General features: G+C 42.6%; 1 protein-coding gene across 2 annotated transcripts in view; it reads left to right on the top strand.

Annotated features, from left to right (window-relative positions):
* SLC10A7 (solute carrier family 10 member 7) overlaps nucleotides 1-21,827 on the top strand; it is a 240,436-nt gene that overhangs the window by 112,544 nt on the left and 106,065 nt on the right. For both annotated transcript variants that reach the window (XM_083171239.1, XM_083171237.1), the window contains exons 3-4: nucleotides 6,013-6,149; nucleotides 20,122-20,197. In XM_083171239.1, coding sequence (XP_083027365.1) covers nucleotides 6,031-6,149; nucleotides 20,122-20,197 — 195 coding nt within the window. In that variant the 5' untranslated portion in view covers nucleotides 6,013-6,030. The remainder of the gene's footprint in view (nucleotides 1-6,012; nucleotides 6,150-20,121; nucleotides 20,198-21,827) is intronic.

Raw genomic sequence — 21,827 nt, 5'->3', positions numbered from 1 at the left:
TATATCAACCTCCCGGGGGTATGATATGTGTGTGTGTGTGTTGCCTAATAAATGTGTGTATTTAATTTTTTAATTGTCAGTTTGTATTTTACGAGCCACCGGATTTGGGTGCTTTTTCTAACTAAGCCTATAGACCCATTATAAACAATGTGTACTCTTTTGGGGGGCATAATTGCTGCTCATCACACTGCAGAAGCAAGTGCATGACTGAGCATGTGCAGAACCAAAAATGGAAGGTTTTGGTTTTGAATTTCCAAAAACAAACCAAACTTCCCAGGAACACAGCCGCTGTACGTTTTTGAAGTTTGAAATAGCTGTGTGGAAAAAAGTGGACACACATATTAGGCTTTATATGACTAGTGACAACTACTAATACAGCAATGAAAACAAAACATCTGATCAATTTCCCAATACTTCATTGAATGTACCAAATATAAACTTTAAACAAGATGTACCTGTAATTCACACTTCCCTCCTAAGGCTTGTCCAGATCCCATGCTGCGGAGCAAGAAGTATGTGTAAGTTATGTTGCGGAGGTAGCCAGACCTTCTGTGATTGTAGGGTCATGCACTTAGAGCGTTTGAAGGCACGTACAGACTGCCTCAGTACTCGCCACAGTGCAGGGAAGAGGGAATGTGATTGTGTATGTTTGTGCTGAGTCTGTGGGCATGCTGAGTATAGCAGCATGAATGCTCTGTGCCAGGGAAGTAGGAGTAGCAGATTACTTTAAATTGATTTTTTTCTTCTATGTGTTTTCTTTAGTTATATATTTCGCTAGATTTATTTTTCAGTGGCCACAGCAGGCACTAGTGGAGGATCAGCGAGGATGTAATACAAACTAATTAGAAGGAATTATATCACCATTTTTTTTTTTTTTTTTTGTAATATAGACAAATTACACGAAACATGAATGTGTACGCACAAATTACCTTCCTTTTTTATGGTGTAAACAATTGTCAGAATATATTTCTCATTATCCGTTTCAAAATATATTTTTATATCTAACTCTCTATACTGTATATCACTACAATACAATCTGTTCAGTTTATAAATTACTTAAGGCAACAGAATGTTTTCAATTATCTTCATTGATTGGAATAAAAGTTGGATCATTTAATTTGCTTCCCTGTTTGTAATCCGTTGATAGCATCAATCTATTAACTCAAACTCAAATCCAAATTGGAGAGTAGACGTGCCTAGATGTCCGTGGGCAGCACCAACGGTGTAATGGTTAGCATTACTGCCTCACAGCAGTGAGGTCCTGGGTACGGTTCCTACCATGGCCCTAATTGTGCGGAGTTTGTATATTCTCCCCATGTTTGCGTGGGTTTACTCTGGGTACTCTGGTTTCCTCCCACAATCCAAAAATATACTGGTAGGTTTATTGGCGTCCACAAAAATTAACCCTAGAATGTCTTTCTGTGTGTGCGTGTATATGTGGTAGGAAATATCGGTTGTAAGCTCCACTGGGGCAGGGACTGATGTGAATGTTCAAGTATTCTCTGTAAAGTGCTGCGCAATCTGTGTTTGCTATATAAGAAACTGTTACTAAAATAAATAGAGGTGGTCTAAATATGCCAGATCAGAGTTTTAGAGGATCATGACTACAGTAGAGCAGTTGCATTTAATGAAATATTGATCCCAAAGTCTACATTCAAATTAAATAGGCATGGAGCTGGCCTATCGTGTAAACTAGATTTGACGGGTTGTGATTATTTGCTCTACAGCAAGTTGGTTGACAAGCATTAGGTTGACAAGGGTTTAGGTTGACAGGCCAATAGGTCGACACAAGCATTAGGTCAACAGTGTCTAGGTTGAAAGTCAAAAGGTCGACATGGAGGTTTTCACAGGTTTTTTTTATCCGAATGTCGACACAGTGCACCACATCGCTCCCGATGCTACCGGCACGGTGCCTGGCTGCGCTCAGCACACTGTTTTATTCTCCCACCACGCCCTAGTGCATGGGTCTTCAACCTGTGGCCCTCCAGATGTTGTGAAACTACATGTCCCAGCATGCATTGCCACATTTTTTCCTATAAGAGCATGCCAAAAAACCTCAGGGCATGCTGGGACATGTAGTTCCACAACATCTGGAGGGCCACAGGTTGAAGACCTGTGCCCTAGTGGATGGTAGGGCATGAAATACCGCCTGTCAGCACATGTCGGCTAAAATAACAGTGAAAAACCCCATGTCGACCTTTTGACTGTCGACCTAATGCTTGTGTTGACCTAATGACCTGTTGACTTTGACCCATGTCAAACTAGAACCATGTTGACTTATCCCTATGTCGACCCAATGCTTGTCGACCATCATGCTGTAGACCAAATGACCGTATCCCGATTTGACTAGTTACAGCTCAATATTCGTATCCCAATAGGGACCTTGGAAGCCACAGTCTGAAGTCAACAAATGAGCATCAAGTATAATAATTCTGTGTTTTTTTTTTTTTCTTTCAATTAAGTATGTTTGGTGATATTCTGGAGAAAGTACCTTTCTAAATAAAGTGGAGTAGTGGTTTCTGGGCATTAGTTATAAATGGAAAAGCCTGGCTTACAGATTAATGTTTACAACTATGATATGTCCAATCATGAAATTATTAAATTGTTCCATCAGTCCAAGTCAGATTTAGGCTTGCTTTTGTACGTCCGGGTGGAAAATGCTTGTGTTTTGGATTAGGATTTTGTTGGGCATGAGAAAATTCCCACTCTCGTGTATAATGAAGCGTTTGCGAACACAACATAGCATACTCTTATATTGTATAGGAAACATACATGTGATGTTTGGCAACTGTATACTCTCTAGAGGCAAATATTGATTGTACAATAGACCATCTGTTTGCTCAGGAACACGTGTTGTACAGTACAGCTGCTGCTTATTTACCTGCAACTACCATTAAGTGAGATGAATAAAGATTGTATTAAGTATTTTGTCTTCAGGGAGCAGAATTGAGGGTCAAGGTAGTCTGTACTGAAGCATATGTATAGGCTGTCCTTAATGCTTATCACATGTATACAAATAGTACTTCTGATCACCTTGTTTATATTTTTTTGTGCGGTTGTTGAGGGAGTGGTTTGTAAGTTGGCCATTTGGCATGGACGGAAGTCCGGGTGACTGCCCAATAATTCTAATCTTAGCACCTCCATACATGTGTTAAGGCAATCTCTTTAGGCAAAAAGAAACCTACAACACCAGCTATACCTATAAATCTTTTTTTCCTATAGATGTTAACTCCGTACAAACAAAAGCATCATGGTGTAGAATAGAAATTAAATTACAGACCTTATTTTGCAGAAACGAAACAGAACAGAGACATTGCATACAATGTTCAGTGACAAAATCTATGCAAGGTCTAGACCAGGGCTGGGCAATTGTGGCCCTCCAGATGTTGAGGAACTACACATCCCAGCATGCCTTGCATCAGTTTCAGCATGGCCACATAGCAAAACTAATGCAAAGCATCCTGGGATGTGTAGTTCCTCAACATCTGGAGGGCCGCAATTGCCCAGCCCTGGTCTAGACTTTCATGAAATAACCAGAGAGCCCATGCCTGGCCTTTTCATGAAAACACATAACCTTTCCAAAGCAGCCACATTGTAAATGTAATTTCTAAGTACTGTACCTGGGAAGGGGAGAGGATTAGCTGCAAGGAACTCTGCTATTTGTATAATACTGGTTAGTAGGTAATTTTTTACTTTTGGTAACATGGAGGATTTTCCATCCGCTTTCCTTATATATTCCCATATGTCATGAACTGGAGGTGCTCAGGATCCATTTTTCATTGCTGGGGCTTATTCAGAGACAACCAGTTGGTTTGTTCAGCAAAGTCAGTTGGCTATTTAAGTCCAACTTGGATTCAAATTGTAGAGTAGATTTGACCAGGTGTAGAGTAAGAATATGCCAGATCGGAGTCCGAGGGGAGTGATGATTACTGTAGAGTAGTTGCATTCATTGGACTATTGATCCCTAGCATCAAGTATTCTAATTCAATATTATGTAAACTTCTACAACTCTCCTGAAGAGATAATTTTTTTTTTTTAAGAATATATTCTGGGGGAGTACCATTCTAGGTACAGTGGGGTAGTAGTACATTTATTTATAAGGCGCCACAAAGTGTCCGCAGCGCCGTACATAGCAAACAAAAAAACAAATTACAAGGTAACGTACAGGGTGTGTTGATAAAATATAGCATAAATAGGGGTATAGCTGGTAGAACTAAAATCAGCATCAGTTCAGAAGTAGGTGTCGAAATTGTCGAGGAGACTGAAGATGAAGTAGAGCACAGGTGAGGTTAAGAGGTAGGGTGAGTACGTGAGGAAGGAGGGCCCTACTCATAAAAGTTAACATAGTAAAAAGGAGGTGGGTGGATGAATGAAAAACAGGATAAGTAGGAACGGATGGGAACGGAGGCAGGATAGGAGGATCAAAAGAGGTTAGGAGGATGGATAGGCTAGTCGAAAAAAGTGGGTTTTGAGGGAGCGCTTGAAGGAGGTAAACGAATCGGAAAGCCTGATGGGTGGCGGGAGGTTGTTCCAATGCAGGGGGGCAGCGCGAGAGAAGTCTTGGACACGGGAGTGGGAGGAGGTGATAAGGTGAGAGGTCAGTCGGCGGTCAGCTATGGAGCGAAGAGGACGGGAGGGAGTGTGGATAAAGATCAGTGAAGAGAGGTAAGGATCGGTGGAGGAGGAGAGAGCCTTGTAGGTGGTGGTGAGGAGTTTAAAGAGAACTAGGAAAGGAATGGGGAACCAGTGAAGAGATAGACAGAGGGGGGAGGCGGAGGTAGAGCGGCGGGAGAGGAAGATGAGCCTAGCAGCAGCGTTAAGAATGGATTGGAGAGGTGCGAGGCGGGGGAGACGTAGCCCAGAGAGAAAGATGTTGCAGTAGTCAAGGTGGGAGATGACAAGAGTGAATGAGAATTTTGGTTGCGTCAGTGGAGGGGAATGGTCTTATGCGTGAGATGTTGCGTAGGTGAAAGCGGCAAGACTGTGAGAGAGCACGAATGTGGGGGGTGAAAGAGAGGGGTAGTGCTGTCCGGCTGAAAAAAATCAAAACAAACCCATTGGATAGCAAAAAAATTAGGTGTGGCCAAATCAACTGTTTGGAACATTCTTAAAAATGAAGAATGCATCGGAGAGCTCAGCAACACCAATAGACCCGGAACATGGTAGAAAACCACCATGGTGGATGACAGAAGTATTACTTCCATGGTGTAGAAAAAACCCTTTCACAACAGTTGGCCAGATCAAGAAAGCTCTCCAGGAGGTAGGGGTGTATGTCAGTCAACAATCAAGAAAATACTTCACAAGAGTGAATATAGAGGCTTCACCACAAGATGTAAACCATTGGTGAGCCTCAAAAACAGGAAGAACAGATTAGAGTTTGCAAAACAACATCTAAATACAGTTTTGGAACAACAGCCTATGGACAGATGAGACAAAGATCAACAGAGTGATGGGGAGAGAAGAGTAAAATGCCCCAAGAACAAGCAGGAACTGAAGACATTTTAAGACATTTGCAGTAAAGGCCTGGCAGAGCATCACCAGGGATGAAACCCAGCGTCTGGTGATGTCTATGCGTTCCAGACTTCAGGCTGTAATTGAGTGCAAAGGATTTGCAACAAAGTATTAAAAAGTGAAAGTTTGATTTAGGATTGTTTAGTTTGTCCCATTACTTTCGGTCCCTTAAAAAGTGTGAGGCCATAGAAACCATTGTAATTCTTTCACCGTTCACCTGATTTGGATGTAAATACCCTGCTATTAAAGTTGAAAGTCTGTAGTTAAAGCACATCTTTGGTTAATTTCAAATCCATTGTGGTGTTGTATAGAGACCAAAATATGAAAATTGTGTAGATGTACCAATGTTTATGGACCTGATGGTTATAAATAAGCACTCCAGTCCAAACTCCAAGTCGGATTTACAAACTGATGTAAAACTTAGTTTTTGTTTTAAGACTTCTTAGCACAACAATATTACAGTGAAGAATGCTACTAAATGATGATGATGCTCTCTTCCAGGAACTCACAAGTGCTTTGATGCATGTGAAGCTTCACCTCTTCGTCCAGCTGTTTACACTTGCATTCTTCCCAACTGTAATATGGTTTTTCCTTCAAGTGCTGTCACTTACGTCTATAAACGAATGGCTCTTAAAGGGGTATGTATTGCATCATCCTATATAAAACCTACACAGGGATTTATAAATAATTATTTTTGTTTAAATACTCCTGATTGAACACCTGAGAAATGTTTCTCTAATTTGGTTATTACACTGGGAACGTTATCTCTATGAACGTCATCACATTTGTTTTCTGCCCATTCATAAACCTCATGTGCAATAAAGTGTTCCATTAAGTACTTCCTATTCCCCTCACATACCATTACTGCAAGCATCATTTAAAATACATTTGGGATTATTAAGTCATAGTAGCATAGAAAACGATTAAGAATCATATTTTTAAATAAATCAACTAAGGGATATGAATGAAATATGGAGAAGAGATAATCTAGAAGTGCCAATCAGACATATACAGTAAATAAATACTCTTGCAATATTTTGTAGATATATGCAGAACTGCCCACAATCTGTTTACTATTTATGCATTTGCATAGTTTTATATACATTTATACATTTTATAGTCTTTTTAACTTGGTTAGCATAAAATAAATAAAAAAAGTAATTCATTTCTGAGATTTTGCTATAATATATATATATATATATATCTCTATATCAAAATCTCCAAAATTGCACTTATAGTTATAGGATTATCCCAATATCGGTACTAAGTTCCCTAATAGTCAGAACTTTAAACACCAAATCGCAGACACAGCAGTGTCAATAGCGCCCAGTACTAAATGAAATTCATTCCATATGTACAAACAAACAGAATTGAAGCATTTTTAAAACATTAATTAAAAATGTATTATAGATATAACATCTCCTTGTGGCTGGAGTAAGTCTTGATGTTAACTGTTGTTTGTGATCATAGATGTAGCATACTCCATAGGGTATGCTACATCTATGATTACAAACAACTGTGTGCCAATACACACAATATTTGAAACTTTCAAATATATCAAGGGTTTTAACAAGGTACAGGTGGGAGACATTCTTCACAGGAAGAGGAGCAACAGAACACGAGGACATGCACTGCAACTAGAGGGAGGAAGATTCAGGGGAAATGCGAGGAAGAATTTTTTCACAGAAAGAGTAGTAGATAAGTGGAATAGCCTACCATCAGAGGTGGTAGACGCAAATACAGTAGTACAATTTAAACATGCTTGGTATAAGCATATTGATATCCTTAAAAAAAAAAATAAGGATCAAATATGGTTTGAGGTAACATGTTTAAAAAAAGGGACAGACTAGATGGGCCAAGTGGTTCTTCTCTGCCGTCAAATTCTATGTTTCTATGCTTGTTGTCAAGGGGTTTAACATGGCGGGCCACCACATGCCGTACTAATTATATTGAGGTGCAGGGTTCCCTAGCAGACAGCCACACTGAGGGGGTAGACCGGGGCAGGAGGTACAGAGCTATAGGGCAGGGGAGTGGTTTTAAAATGGCCAGCTGCGCGGGGGGGGGGGGGTTGTGGCAGGCTGCAGGGCCACAGGCCACACCTCTCATAGAATCTAGTCACCAGACAGGAAAATCTGGTCGCCGTGGTGACCTGGCGCCCGGAGTTTTGACGAGCCCTGTCTTACATCATCTTCTGTGAATTGCATTACAGCTAAAATACACAAATGTTGCACAACTTATTACTTTGCAAATGTATTTCTTTATTGTGTACTTTGTACAATTCGATACAAGTGGAGAGCTATTCATACCCACGGTCCTACCTCCATGGGATGGGTTCAATCCCAACTGATTTTGGCAGAAAAACCATTTGGGGACTGATCAGTACCTGAGGGGTAACCCTGAGGGAATAACAGGTACTGTGGGTACTTCTATTGCTCATATCAACCATGCCAAATGTAATCTTTCCCAGGCTATCATTGACATTGTGTCTCCTCATATCCTCCTGCTCTAGTTTAATACCATCGGGGGGCTTGGACCCAAGTGCCAACAGCAGACCTGTAGCTTATTCACACTCTACACAGGCACTCATTGTCGGGGTATGTTACATACCAGTATCCTCTGAGAAGGATGGGACGTTCATTCACAGGCAACTGTAGACCTGTACTGTTTTTCATAACCAAATCAGTGGTTTTCCCCTTACACCTGGGCACACTCAACCCTCCGTTCACTGCTACGGCACACGGAGGGATAGTAGATACACAGGGGAAACCCGTGGTTACTATTCTGACTATCTCATATATACCTCTTTTCAATATATTTATTTCATAAATATCAGAAAAAGATGTGAAAAGATTTTCTGCAGTGACCATTTACAATTACCTTACCAGGGTTGTGTGCATACCCCATTTAGGGACAATACATACAGAATATAGAAAAAAAAAATCAAACAAGATTATTTTGTTTGATTTTTTTTTTTTTCTGAATTCTTGTCTAGTTATACAGTTGTACTATTGGTTGAGGACAAGCAGCTGCAGGACTTTTTTTTTTGGGCGCTTGAGAAGTGACTTTTTGTGGTACATACAGAATATAGTTCCATGGTATATAAAGATACATAAGGGTCCTTAATATTTTCTAAATTTCACCTTACGGTCAAGAAAAAAATATTTCACCAGTTTGTAATTTAATATTTATTCACCATACAGTCATTAAATACAGCCTTTTGAATAATGTGGATTACAGGATTAATATCCTACAAAAAGTTGTGAACAACATAGCAAGGCTTGTACAAAAACATTAAGGCCAGTATTCAATGGCCGGGGGTCGTGGGCGGCAGCGAATCCTGTGTAGGATTCGCTGCCCTTTCGCCTTGGATTCTCCCTGCTGGGAGATTCGCCGGCAGCCGTCCGTCCCCTGTATTCAACGCGTCAGGGGCTCTCAGCCCCTGACGGCGAAAATTGACCCCCATGACGAATTGCTCTCCCCTGCTTCTGTGGCTACACTGCCACTGCAGGGGATGGAGCGGAGTCCCGGCCGGGGAGCGCACGAATGCTGCTGGGAGCCCCTGCACAGCCTGACTAGTCCAGCAGCAGTAGCAGACCTCCGGCTCAAGCAGCCCCGGCGCTGACATCTGCTATCACCGTGCTGGGGCTGCCGGAGCCAGAGGTCTGCTACTGCTGGAGCCGTCCCTGTCAGCTAATGTCCCCCGCATATCCCCCCCCCCTCCCCCCCCGTCCCCTCACCTCCCTCCCCTCACCTCACCCCCAGCAAAAGCAGCACACGTGTCCCACCTGTGGGGTGTCCGGACACTAGTGGGGGTGAAGAAGGGCTTGCAGGGTGCTGCTGGGGTCGGAGCCGCTGCACTCACTGGTCCCGATCGTGCCTATGTAATGATCGGGACCAGTGTGCAGTGAATATATGAATATTAATGAGCGGCTCTGGCCCCCGGCCCCCTGCTGGCAAATGTGTAAAAAAAATATATATCTATATTGTTTAAAAAATATATATATATATATATTAAAAATATATTCATGTGCTGCAAGTATATGAATAAAAATAGCATGCCCTTTCATAGAAAAAAAATTCTGATTTTTTTAACACCAAAAAAAAATTAAAAACGCTTTAATTTAAAAGATCACATTACAGTTCACCTAAAAAAGATGACGAATGCTAAACGGAGAATCATGGCGAAAATCAATGGAGAAAGCAGTTCTCCATTTGAGCATTGAATACACTGTCGGCGAATTCCACTAAAAACCTTATTGAAAATCACAGGCGAATTGTGGAGAATCATTTACGGCGAATCGGCAGACATTCGCTGTTCATTTGTGGCGAATTGCCTCCATTGAATATGGCGAATTGTTTTTTCTAACAGAAAATTCGCCGTTAACCCAGCGAATTGCCAGATTCACTGAAAAAAACGGTGAATCTGAGGCATTGAATACTGGCCATTAAGAATTAACAGTGTGAGTGTACACACACAACTACTGTCTATCTGTGCACAAAACCGTGGCTTAAAGTTATGAATTTAAACTTGAAAACGTTATTACTCTTAAGAATACCCCAACACATAGGGCAGTATTCAATGAGATTAATCGCTATGTGCAGCGAATCCTGTTTAGGATTCACTGCACATTCGCCGTGTTTCAGAGGGCTGGAGCATTCGCTGCCAGCCCTCCCCCTATTCAATTCCTCACAAAATTTATATTAATAGCCTGCCCCTTCACATAATAAAATTACTGATTTATTTTTTTGTCACCAAAAAAACAACAAATTTATTTAAAAATAACACATTCCAGTTCACCTTAAAAGATATTGGGCGGTATTCAATGTGAATACCTGCGAGGTGCAGCGAATCCTTTTTTGGATTCGCTGCACATTCGCCACGTTCCGGAGCCGGCGGGCTCCGGTATTTAACGAGTCAGGGGCAGCGAGCCCCTGACTGGCGAATATGAGCTCCTGCGGCGATTGCCGCAGGGAGCCTGAGGACGGTGCCAGGCAGAGAGATGGAAGTCTCTCTGCCTAGCCCAGACCTTTGTGGGGGGTTAGGTGGGCTCCCCGGGTGCCAGGCAGCACAGGCTGCCCCCCCGGGGGTGCCAGCAGGGGAGCGTATATTCACTACACACGATCGTAATGATCGTGCAGTGAATATATGAATATGTAATGAGCGGCTCGGCTCCGGCGCCCCCTGCTGGCTGCTGTGTAAAAAAATAATAAAAAAAAAAATATTATTTTGAAAATTAAATATATATTCATGTGCTTACAGCACATGAATAAAAATAGCATGCCCCTCCTCCGAATAAATTTCCTGATTTTTTGACACCAAATGTAAAAAACAAAACACTTTATTTTAAAAGTTCACATTCCACTTCGCCATAAAAAGATAGCGATTGCTACTCGGTGAATCATGGCGAAAAAAACCTTCAAATGTATTCGCCATGTGGTCATTGAATAGGGTGATTCACCGTTTTTGACAGAAATTCGCCAAACAGCACAAATTCGCCATAAAAACCTGGCGAATCAGGCTCATTGAATACCGCCCAATGAATGCAAAACAGTGAATCTTGGCGAAAATCATGCTGAAAGCAGTTCACCATCCTAGCATTGAATAACGTTCTCGGCGAATCACAGTGAAAACCCCATTGAAATACACCAGCGAGCATGAAAAGGAGAACTGGCCGGCATTCAGTGTTTGCTTTCGGCGAACAGTGAACATTGAATTGAATAGAGATTTTCAGTTAAGATTCACCGCAGGGAGTGAAAACAGCCCTATTCACGGAAAACAATGGTAAATCGGGAGCATTGAATACTGCCCAATGTCTACTTTATCTCCTTTTAAATATTCTGTTATGTCTTGTCTTTTGGGTGCACCAGAATAATTAGAATTACTAGCCGTGAGCTGCAAAATCTACCCATGTTGGTTTACTCATCATTCTTTGAATAATTATTTCAAATCAGACAAATACAACAATCCCATGATTCATATGAAATCATTCCTTTTGGGTCTGCATCTATGCCATTTACTTAAGGTCTGCTGATTTGTGGGTATAATTAGTTGGGTGATAGTTTGATTTCAATTGTAAGTTGTAAAATCTTATGTAATGGCCATTCCTAGTAATACTTATTACTCATATATTTTTCATTACAAAATTTAAATCACGCAAATGCAAGCGAAAATTTTACCAATGGGGAAATAAACCAGGCCGCCTCCTCGCCCAGGCTATTAAAGCCCAGAGAGCGGCCTCTTTTATCAGCGAGATGAAGAACGACACAAACTCACTCTGCTTTAAAACCCCGGAAATTGCGGCATGCTTTCAGCGTTACTATTCAGCATTATATAACCTAAAAGCATCCCCAAGTACAATTGATCTACTGCACGACACCTTACAAGCAAAAGAATACCTATCAGCAGTAACATTCCCTACTCTCCCCAACTCCGACAGGGAACTTATAGATCAACCATTCACAATACAAGAACTAGACTCAGCAATATCCTCTTTACCATCTGGAAAAAGTCCAGGCCCAGACGGCTTCACTGCGCCATATTATAAGACATTTAAAAATCTCCTAATCCCTAGACTCCTTCAAGCCTTCAACACCATCTCCGCAAACTCTCACTTTACTAGGCAGTCACTAGAAGCACACATTACGGTCATCCCAAAACCAGGAAAGGACCCCTCCATATGCTCCAGCTACAGACCGATATCTCTACTAAACATCGACATAAAGCTTTTTGCAAAACTGATGGCTAACCGATTAAACAGAGTCCTCCCTGCACTAATCCACAGTGACCAGGTGGGATTCGTCCCAGGCCGAGAGGCGAAGGACAACACCACCAAGGTCCTGAGCCTGATCCATCTTGCCTCCCAACATAAAATTCCGGCCATATTGATTTCCACAGATGCTGAAAAAGCATTCGATAGAGTCAGCTGGAGCTTTATGCGAGCTGTGCTGGAGCATATTGGTCTGAGTCCTCTGGCACTCCATAGAATCCTCGCCCTATATCACATGCCAACAGCTAGAGTAAGAACAAACGGTTTTCTGTCCGACCCCTTCCCAATCAGTAACGGAACGAGGCAAGGATGCCCCCTCTCGCCACTAATTTTCGTCCTCTGCATGGAAGCTCTGGCTAGAGCAATCAGAAAAAACAAACATATTACAGGACTGCTAGTGGGAGAAAGGGAACACAAACTAGCATTGTTTGCTGACGACCTGTTAGCAATCCTGACGCACCCAGAGGCCTCACTACCCCACTTCTTACAGGAACTAGATCGTTTTAGCACCCTTTCAAACTTTAAAGTTAATATGTCCAAATCCAGTATCCTTAATATATCCGTACCTCCCACTTCAGTCCCCTATCTACACAAATCCTTCCCCTTTATATGGCAACCTTCACACATCACATACCTAGGAATTAAACTATCTAGCGACCTAACCCGTCTATATGCTTTGAACTACTTGCCCCTTCTTAAATCACTTAGAGCAGATTACAGCAGATGGCACAACAAACAACTATCCTGGTTGGGGAGAATAAACGTCATCAAAATGAACTCCCTACCTAAATTGCTTTATATCCTCCAAACCCTACCAATCTCCGTCCCAGAAGTTTGGTTCAGAACCATACAGAATCTCACCCAACAATTTATCTGGCTCCGTAAAAGGCCTAGGATTAAAAGGAATATTCTTACTAGACCCGCCTCTCGAGGGGGATTTCAACTACCAGATATTAAAAACTATTACTACGCCGTACACTTAAACAGAATATTGGATTGGACAAGGAGCCGTAGCAATAAACAGTGGGTTGAACTCAAGGGTGTATGCGCACAACAGTTTCCAGAGATATTCCCTTGGCTCCCCACACTCCTCAAGCCCCCTCCCTCCCACCCCACCATTCCTCCAACCCTGGCCTCATGGAAACTTCTGCGTCAAAGACACCACATATCCTCCAAATTTGGTCCGCTGACCTCCTTCCTATACAACCCGGACTTCCAACCAGGTACAAATATCCCTGACTTCACCCAATGGGCTTTAGAGGGTATCTTCCGGGTAGGTCAATTAGTTACGTCTGTAGGAGTGCGACCATTCTCTGATATCCAAACTAAGTGGGAGATCCCTCCTAGAGACTTCTGGAAATATCTCCAAGCAAGACACTTCCTACAAACAAATTCTAGACTCCCACTGGCCACCCGCGAGCTGACGCCATTTGAAAGACTATGTGTAGCCACACGCGAACCCACTCATACGATTTCAATAATATACAAAATCCTTCAAAACTCAAATTCTGATATAACCTCGTCTTTCACCAAGGCCTGGGAAAGAGATTTAGGTCTGATCATCTCGGATAAAGAATGGGAATCCATCTTCATGAAAGCACACGCCAGTTCCATCTGCATCCAAACCAGGGAAACCCAGTACAAATTAATCATGAGATGGTATAGACATCCTTCTTTATTACATATTATGAACCCCAGTATCCCAGCAACATGCTGGAGGTGCAAAAGTGCCACCGGGACACTACTACATGTCTGGTGGGAATGCCCACTCATCACACCTTTCTGGTCAGAAGTTATAAGAATCTCACAGGGCATACTCCACATCTCCCTCCCCTCTACTCCCACCTTTTGGCTACTTAATCTCTCCACTACCCCGATCTCTCTATACAAATCCTCATTGTGTAGACACTTAAGTAATGCCGCAAGAGCCGTAATTCCCGCACTATGGAAATCCACAACCCCTCCCACACAGAAATCCTGGTTCACTAAAATTGATTATTACATGAATATGGAGGACATGATGCTATCCTCTGTTGATAAACAATCAGGTTTCATGACCACATGGCTTCCCTGGCTGGAATATAAGGAAAGTCAAGAATACAAAAACTTTACCTCTTAAACAGAATAACTAACTATATTGTCAGACTACTTTAGCGTTAAACCGCTTTTACTAGCCTATCTTACCTTGGGAAAGGTAAAACCGCACCCCAGCTTACACCCTCACCCTTCTTTCTCTTCACTCCATCTGTCTCCCCCCACTTGGTTTCCGACCCCCACATCTTCATATGTTTGTAATATGGAAATACTCATAACATGACATTACTGGCTCCCAAGTTCTTCTGTTCTGTACACAGTTTTTTTTTTCTCATAGTTTCGGGACTTTAGCTACAGTGAATACCCGACCATTTAGAACTATAGAATTGTTTTTCTCGCTGCGTCGAGAAATACTGATTGCCTGAATATTCATTTTATATGGAGCTACTCAACTCACTGTTTCTGTATTTCTATGTTTATTCAATAAAAAAAGAATATACAACAAAATTTAAATCGTGATCTGAAACTTCTAATCTATTTGCTTTACAAGTGCTATGCTATCAAAGAATCAGAACTTTAAAGCCGCCATAATAGAAAGTCCCAGCACGTTTGTGCTGAAAGAGGATTTGGATGGTTGTAAATATGTGCTTTATTTCTACATGCAGAAATATTTAAAGGTCTTGAAATTTCTTATGGATCTGACTTATGGTAATGTTCAGTGGCTAGTTAACGGGTAGGAAGGATTAAGATGTCAAGAGAAATTAAGCTAAAGACATCAGCCAATCAGTTGCATTCATCACGCCAAGCGTGAAACCTTCTTATATTTAAATCGGATCGTCTCATGTGTGACACTGAGCTCTTCGTTAAGCACTAATAAGTGTCCTTTATTCCCATTCCACTGCAGACATACTGTCTTCCCTTTTGCTGTCCCCATGTCAAAAGTACTTTCAAAATTGGTCCCTTATAATGATTCCAAGTGCTTAATGCATTTGGGTTTTTAAACCAGTAACTCCCTTCGGATTTGATGGGTTGGATGAATATAGAAAGGGATCAAACCTTCATTGAATTACAACTCTTGTAGAATAAAGAAGAGAAGAGGCCAAATCCCAAAGACAATAGTGAAAGATGTAGTGTTGCACATTAAATCTTTCCTTCTCATTCATATTCGTCTCCCTTGCCAGAACGTAGGATAATTGCAGCTTAAGATCATAACTGCTGATTTTTCTTGTGATATTAGAGATGGCCGCAATAAGACCCTTTTGTGTGTTCTTTTTGTGTTTGTATATTTTGGATGCGACAGTTTGCCTCTGTTAATAGGTGTGATGGTCTCACCAAGTTATATTATATACACTTTAATTAGGAGTGTGCCATTAGTTATAGTGTCATCTTATACAGTAATTACATTTTTCCTTTTCTTTTTGGGGGGGGGGGGGGGGGTCTTCTTTTATTGTACTTTATTGTTAGACCCTATTTTCTTAGGTGTCATGTCATAGTCCTCATCTTTTTTTTTTTTCGATATTTAATTATTCACGATCATTGATCTCGGACTATTGGTTTGCTGGGGGTATCCTATTTGCATCGTTAAGTCGTGAAAGCAGGCAAGGCAAGACAGGTTTCACTGAGAACATGTGGTTTTTTTGGGGGGGGGGGGGGGGGTGCAATCCTAATTGAAAAACCTGATTTTAAAAACATTGGCGGGAAAAGGTGAGTACAAGTTTTTCTCTCCCAATGTTTTATTGGGGCTAATTAGATACCGCCCTTGTGTCCAATTTCCAATTTTAAAGCTCACGTGGTTCTAATGACTCAATATGTACTTAAAAGTAAATGAATCTCCACTATTAAATACAATTCATAACATTTCTACTTAATTCTAAGGGCCAGAGCAAAGAACGCATGTCTGAAAAGTTCAAGTACATGTTTGAAAAAAAACACAAATTGGATTTTCTCTGAACTGAATCTGCACAAAGTCTTTATTGCATCACTTGTGTAATACATTTCTTGTGTAATACATCACTACAGTATTTGGGTGTTGGATCTATGCTTACCAGCACATGATGATGATGATTTTCAACTTCCTCTCTATTACCAAGACTTCCAATGTACTGCAATCTTCCAAACCACAATGATTATAAACGCTCTTCAATCTCTTCCTAAGGGAGCTATATATTCCATGCTACTTGAGTAGAGGCGAGCTTAGGGACTGTAGCTAGCACAATTAGCAATTACTGTGACGTTCAGGGGTTGTCTGTGTATTGATGGTAAGAAGTTGAAAATATTGATCACAGAGGTCAAATAAGGAATGGGATAAATTTGATATATAATGTGTTAAAGAATAGATGGCACACTCAGCTAGTAACATGTAAGTATCATTTTACTATAGCATAAAAGCTCGCATACATTAGTTTAAAAATCAACAGTGTGAAGACCGTATTCCAGACTCTCCGGATAGTGGCTAGTACCACAGCCTCAGTCACTGCAAAAAGTATAGACACTCTTATGTAGGATAAGAGTCCACTGGATCCTGCACATGATGTCAACACAACACTCGCTTCCTTTAAACCATTCTATATATTTCAATAATATGGGGTGCCGGACGGGGTCCCGACAATCATTTACCCGACGTCGGTATCCCGACTGTTAAAACACCGACAGACGGGTTCCCGACGGCCACCGTGCCCGCAAGGGGCTTTGTTTTGCTCGCCATGCTGTCTAAGTCCGGCCAGTCAGGATCCTGACGACGGGCTAATGACTGTCGGGATCCCGACTGTCGGAACCCTATACCACACCCATAATATGATATATGATATATTGGTGGGGATTTCAGATTTAGGAGCTCATCACACAGAAACCATGTCCTTATACAGCATAATAATAATCACTGTAACTTTTCTAAAGTTTAAGAAAAAACTATTTATAGTAGGAGCAATCCAAGGTACTTGTGTATAATAATGGCGCCCGATTTCATCTAAATCGCATACGATATATCGGCCGATTTGCGATTTTTTTTGGCCGATTTGATCTGCGATGCGATTTTGCGTCCGATTTTCGGCCAATTTTTTGCCGGTTTTCGGCCATTTCCTGCCGATTTGCATGTTATTCCATCCTTGCACACCCCCAGGTACTATGCGATGGTATGCGATGTGATTTTCGGGAAAATGCCCCTGATTGTACAATTAAATATCGCATAGCAACGCATGCCAGCAAGTGGCATGCGATGCGATGTGATTCGCATGGCGAGCGGCGGCGGTACGCGTCCTCCGACCTTTTCATACCCCCACTATCCACGTCGGCGTGGAGTTGATTCTAGATAGTGTGGCGAGCGCAGCGAGCCACCGAGGCCCGTAGATCTAAAATCTACTCCGCCGACGTGGATAGTGGGGGTATGAAAAAGTCGAAAGGACGTGTACCGCCGCCCCACGCGGGCTCGCTGCGCTCGCCACGCTTCGGGTTGGCGTTGATAGTGGGGGTGGTGTTGACAATGGGGGTGCATTTAACATTGTAAGCACCCATCAGGGTGATTGTACAATTACAAATCGAATCGCTTCACATGCATTGCATGGCATGCATCACATGCCACTATATTGCATGCGATGCACTACGATGGAAATCGGGGGTGTGCAATGATGGAACAGAATGCAAATCGGCTGGAAAAAGTGAAAAATCGGCCGATATATCGGATGCGATTTAGATGATTTTCGGTTGATTTCGTGGGCGCCGTGATAATACACAAGTACCCAATGCTTTTATGCCAGAATTTGGTTAATCCCAGTGGGTAATCCGAAGACTATCCAACATGGTCAGTGTCTCGGTAATGAGGAAGTGGTCCACTCTATACTCTGGAACCGCCACTCATCCGTATTTGAATCCACAAAGAAGATTCATGAATGCTGTGATTTTGGCAGCCAGTTAGGTTATTTCAGGCATCATGTGCTACATCGTGTTGTACCATACTGTACATGGTTTAAAAAGATTGCTGATCCTAAATTACATCTGATTGGGATCTTTTAGATATTATATAGACTGTCAGGAGTTCTGCAGCATTAATTGCTTCATCGGTACTTATGTATTATCTGGGCGCCCGGTTTTTTCATTGCATGCCACTACTTAAGGCATGCGATGCGATTTTTCATTGTAAAGACCCGATTTTTAATTGTATAGTCAACCATGGGTGATTTCATACCCCCACTATCCAACTATGCATGGAGTTGATTTTATATAGTGTGGCGAGCCCCGCGAGGGGACGCAGATTACTTTACATGTATTCTGCCTCCCCTCGCGGGGCTCGCTACGCTCGCCTCGCTTCGGGCATGGTGGCTCGCTGCGCTCGCCACACTATATAAAAATCAGCTCTATGCGTAGTTGGATAGTGGGGGTATGAAATCACCCATGGTTGACTATACAATTAAAAATCGTGTCTTTACAATGAAAAATCGCATCGCATGAATTGTATGCCACTATATTGCATGCGATGCGATGAAAAAAAATCAGGCGCCCAGATATTACATAAATACCGCTTCATCCAAACACTGTGATTAGGCCCCATTAGGATGCAGAACAGCTACTATTTTTCAGATTGTAGTGGATGAATGGGCAAATTTATACAGGTGTAAAAAAAAATCTGATTTAAGCAGTACTCTATGTGAGAAATTCCTTAATCTAGTATTCGCTCAGTACCAAACTTTTAAAAGGGGTATATCTGCTACTCCAGGGTTACTAGCTCACTCACTCTGTTCCTGTATTTTCATTATGTCTTGTGCTGATTCCATCTCTTTTGAAAAAAATTTTTTTTATGATGTTGCTTAATTATTGAACTGTCCGGGTGTACGTTATGTTAAGTGTATCCTGTGTTGAATACATTGCGGTTTCCTGGCAGAGGACTACCTCTAGTGCAGTGGGTACTCGTGTAGTTTCATGGCGCCGTGCTACTTCCGGGTTCTACGCTCGCCATAAACTAACTTAACTCCATGCCAACATGGACAATTCATACCCCCTCTATCCATGTTAGCATGGAGTTGATTTTAGATAGCGTGGCGAGCGTAGCGAGCCACCGAGCCCGCAGCATGGGCGAGCGAAGCGAGCCCCGCAAGGGGACTCAGACGCACAAGTACCGTGCAGTGCTTCTCACCTAGATGTATTTATTACTAAAGGGGCCTACACACGGGGAGATTTGCTGAGCATTCTTAGCGACGCTAGGTCGCTCAGGACCCTCGGTAAGATCGCTCAGTGCACAGAGCTGTGTCAGCGCTGTGTACTGAGCGATCTGTCAGGGCCAATGTGCTCCCTGACCTGCGATGATGTAGATTTATCCAGTATTATAATATTATATTATAATGGATATTAATCGCCATGCGATAGCGACGCGCCGGGCCGTGCATTGCTATGTCCTCTACACATGGAATGATGTAGGGTTATTTTAAAATCTAGTTAATTACAACTCTGTTGTTTCAAAATAGCCGCAGGTGGTCTGCAAGAGGTGAATTGTTAGGGGCCCAGAGGGCTGAATTCGATAAACAGTGCTGTAGTGGGGCAGATAGAGTTGCTAGTTGGTTAGTGTATAATGACAATTAATTTCCTTCCCGTCATTAAAGGGTTAACTGTACGTTTTTGATACACTACAAATGACCTGTACTGTATATAAGAAGGTTTGATTTTCTTTTTATCTTCCATTATGCAGATTTATATTAAAAACACTGAATTTGCATGGCATTTTACTTATTTAACATATCTGATAAATTACTTCTTTAGTATGAAAATAGTATTGGCTTTGTTTTATTTTTTATTTATCCTAATTAAACTTCTTGTGTTCTAGTCTGCAGACTGTAAGCTGTATGCCTCCTCCTGTTTCCTCAGCAGTGATTCTGACCAAAGCTGTTGGTGGCAATGAGGTGAGTGTTACATGTGTGTTTATTTCTTGCATTCCTGTTTTCGGACAACATAGCAATACACATTTTTATGGTAGTTTATTAGGGGGGGGGGGGGGGGGCGAGGGGGGAGATAGGCTGCCCGGGGGTCCTCCAGCCCCACAGCACGGATCCTACCTGGGCAGCGCAGCGCAGCGCAGGGGGTCACTACAGTGTATGTTATATCAGTAGTGGGGTCCCTGCAGTGTATGGGAACTAGTAGCTGCAGGGACCCGCCACTGATATAACATACACTGTAGGGACCACCTTTTTTTTTAGTGCGGTCTGAAAGGGGCATGAGTGACATGATCGGCAATCATAACAAGACGTGGGTAGGGCAGCAGCATCTTGTGAACACAACCGGGTGTCTCCCTGCCAGGAAGACTGACCCTCATTAGCCCGAAGGAACATATCCGGGTGTCCCACATGCAGCAGCACTGTGCGGAGGGGCTGAGCCCGTCTGTGTGCGTACACCTGCGCATGACCGGGCTCGGATGTTCTTGCAGATAGCACCGGCAGCTGCTTTCTGCACTACAGGGGATACCATACAGGCTTACCATCAGCCCACCAGCCCAAAGGTGACTCCAGATATAGTTGGACCAAGACAGGTGATTCAGCACCATCCACTGGGAGACCGGAGGAATTACAGGTGGCAGCTGTAAGGTACCCCAAATGCAATATTGTCTGGCCAGACATTAAAACCTGGACAGTTATACATACTAATCCATACAAAGACTGCTACTTAACCAGTATTCTAATCACAACTAACATACTAATGTGACCGTGACAAGTCAAAGGGAAGCAAAATCTATTTGGTTTTAAACCTTAACCCGACACGACCGGTTGTGCAATAATCCTTTTACATAATACCCCCTTTTATGTATTATCATTGTAATTTTTTTCTTTTTCAGAATATTGTGTTTTAAATTTCTGTGTATGTTTTATATGTGTTTTTTATTGGTACATAAATAAATTGCATGTACTATTTCCCCCTTATTGCGCAGTTCTACTTGGGGAACCGAGCTATCCCCCACAGAACAGCAGCAGTTAACGGGGTGTAATAGTCCGTGCTATAAAACGGATTAGGTAGGTCAAACCACCCGCAGCGCAGGACTTAGCCAAAATTGTCTATTTTTCTGCTGCGTACTCCCCTGTTCACAGCTGCTGAATGTCCCTGACAGGGATCCGGTGTGTCCTCACCTCATCCGGGGATGATCAGTAAGTTGAGAGCGGCAGTGTCCGGGCTGGTGGGGTCTCTGTCCAGCAAGCACAGTGCCCTGCCCGGCCCCGCAGCCCCCACTGAAAAGGAGCCCCCAGCACACCCATCGCCAAGCTGCAGCCCCCCAGTAGACCCGGCTTCCTACAGCTGTCACCGGGGAGAGAGGCTGCCCGGGGTCCTCCAGCCCCACAGCACGGATCCTACCTGGGCAGCGCAGCGCAGGCGGTCCCTACAGTGTATGTTATATCAGTGGCGGCGTCCCTGCAGTGTATGGGAACTAGTAGCTGCAGGGACCCTGCCACTGATATAACATACACTGTAGGGACCCCCTGCTCCCAGCGCGATTATTCCCCTCCCTGCCCTGCCTAGGGGGGAGGGGGTAGGAATCCCGTTTCA

This window comes from Crinia signifera, chromosome 1, assembly GCF_055691185.1.
Source record: "Crinia signifera chromosome 1, ASM5569118v1, whole genome shotgun sequence".
NCBI classification, from domain to species: domain Eukaryota; kingdom Metazoa; phylum Chordata; class Amphibia; order Anura; family Myobatrachidae; genus Crinia; species Crinia signifera.
This window is presented reverse-complemented; position numbering and strand designations above follow the sequence as displayed.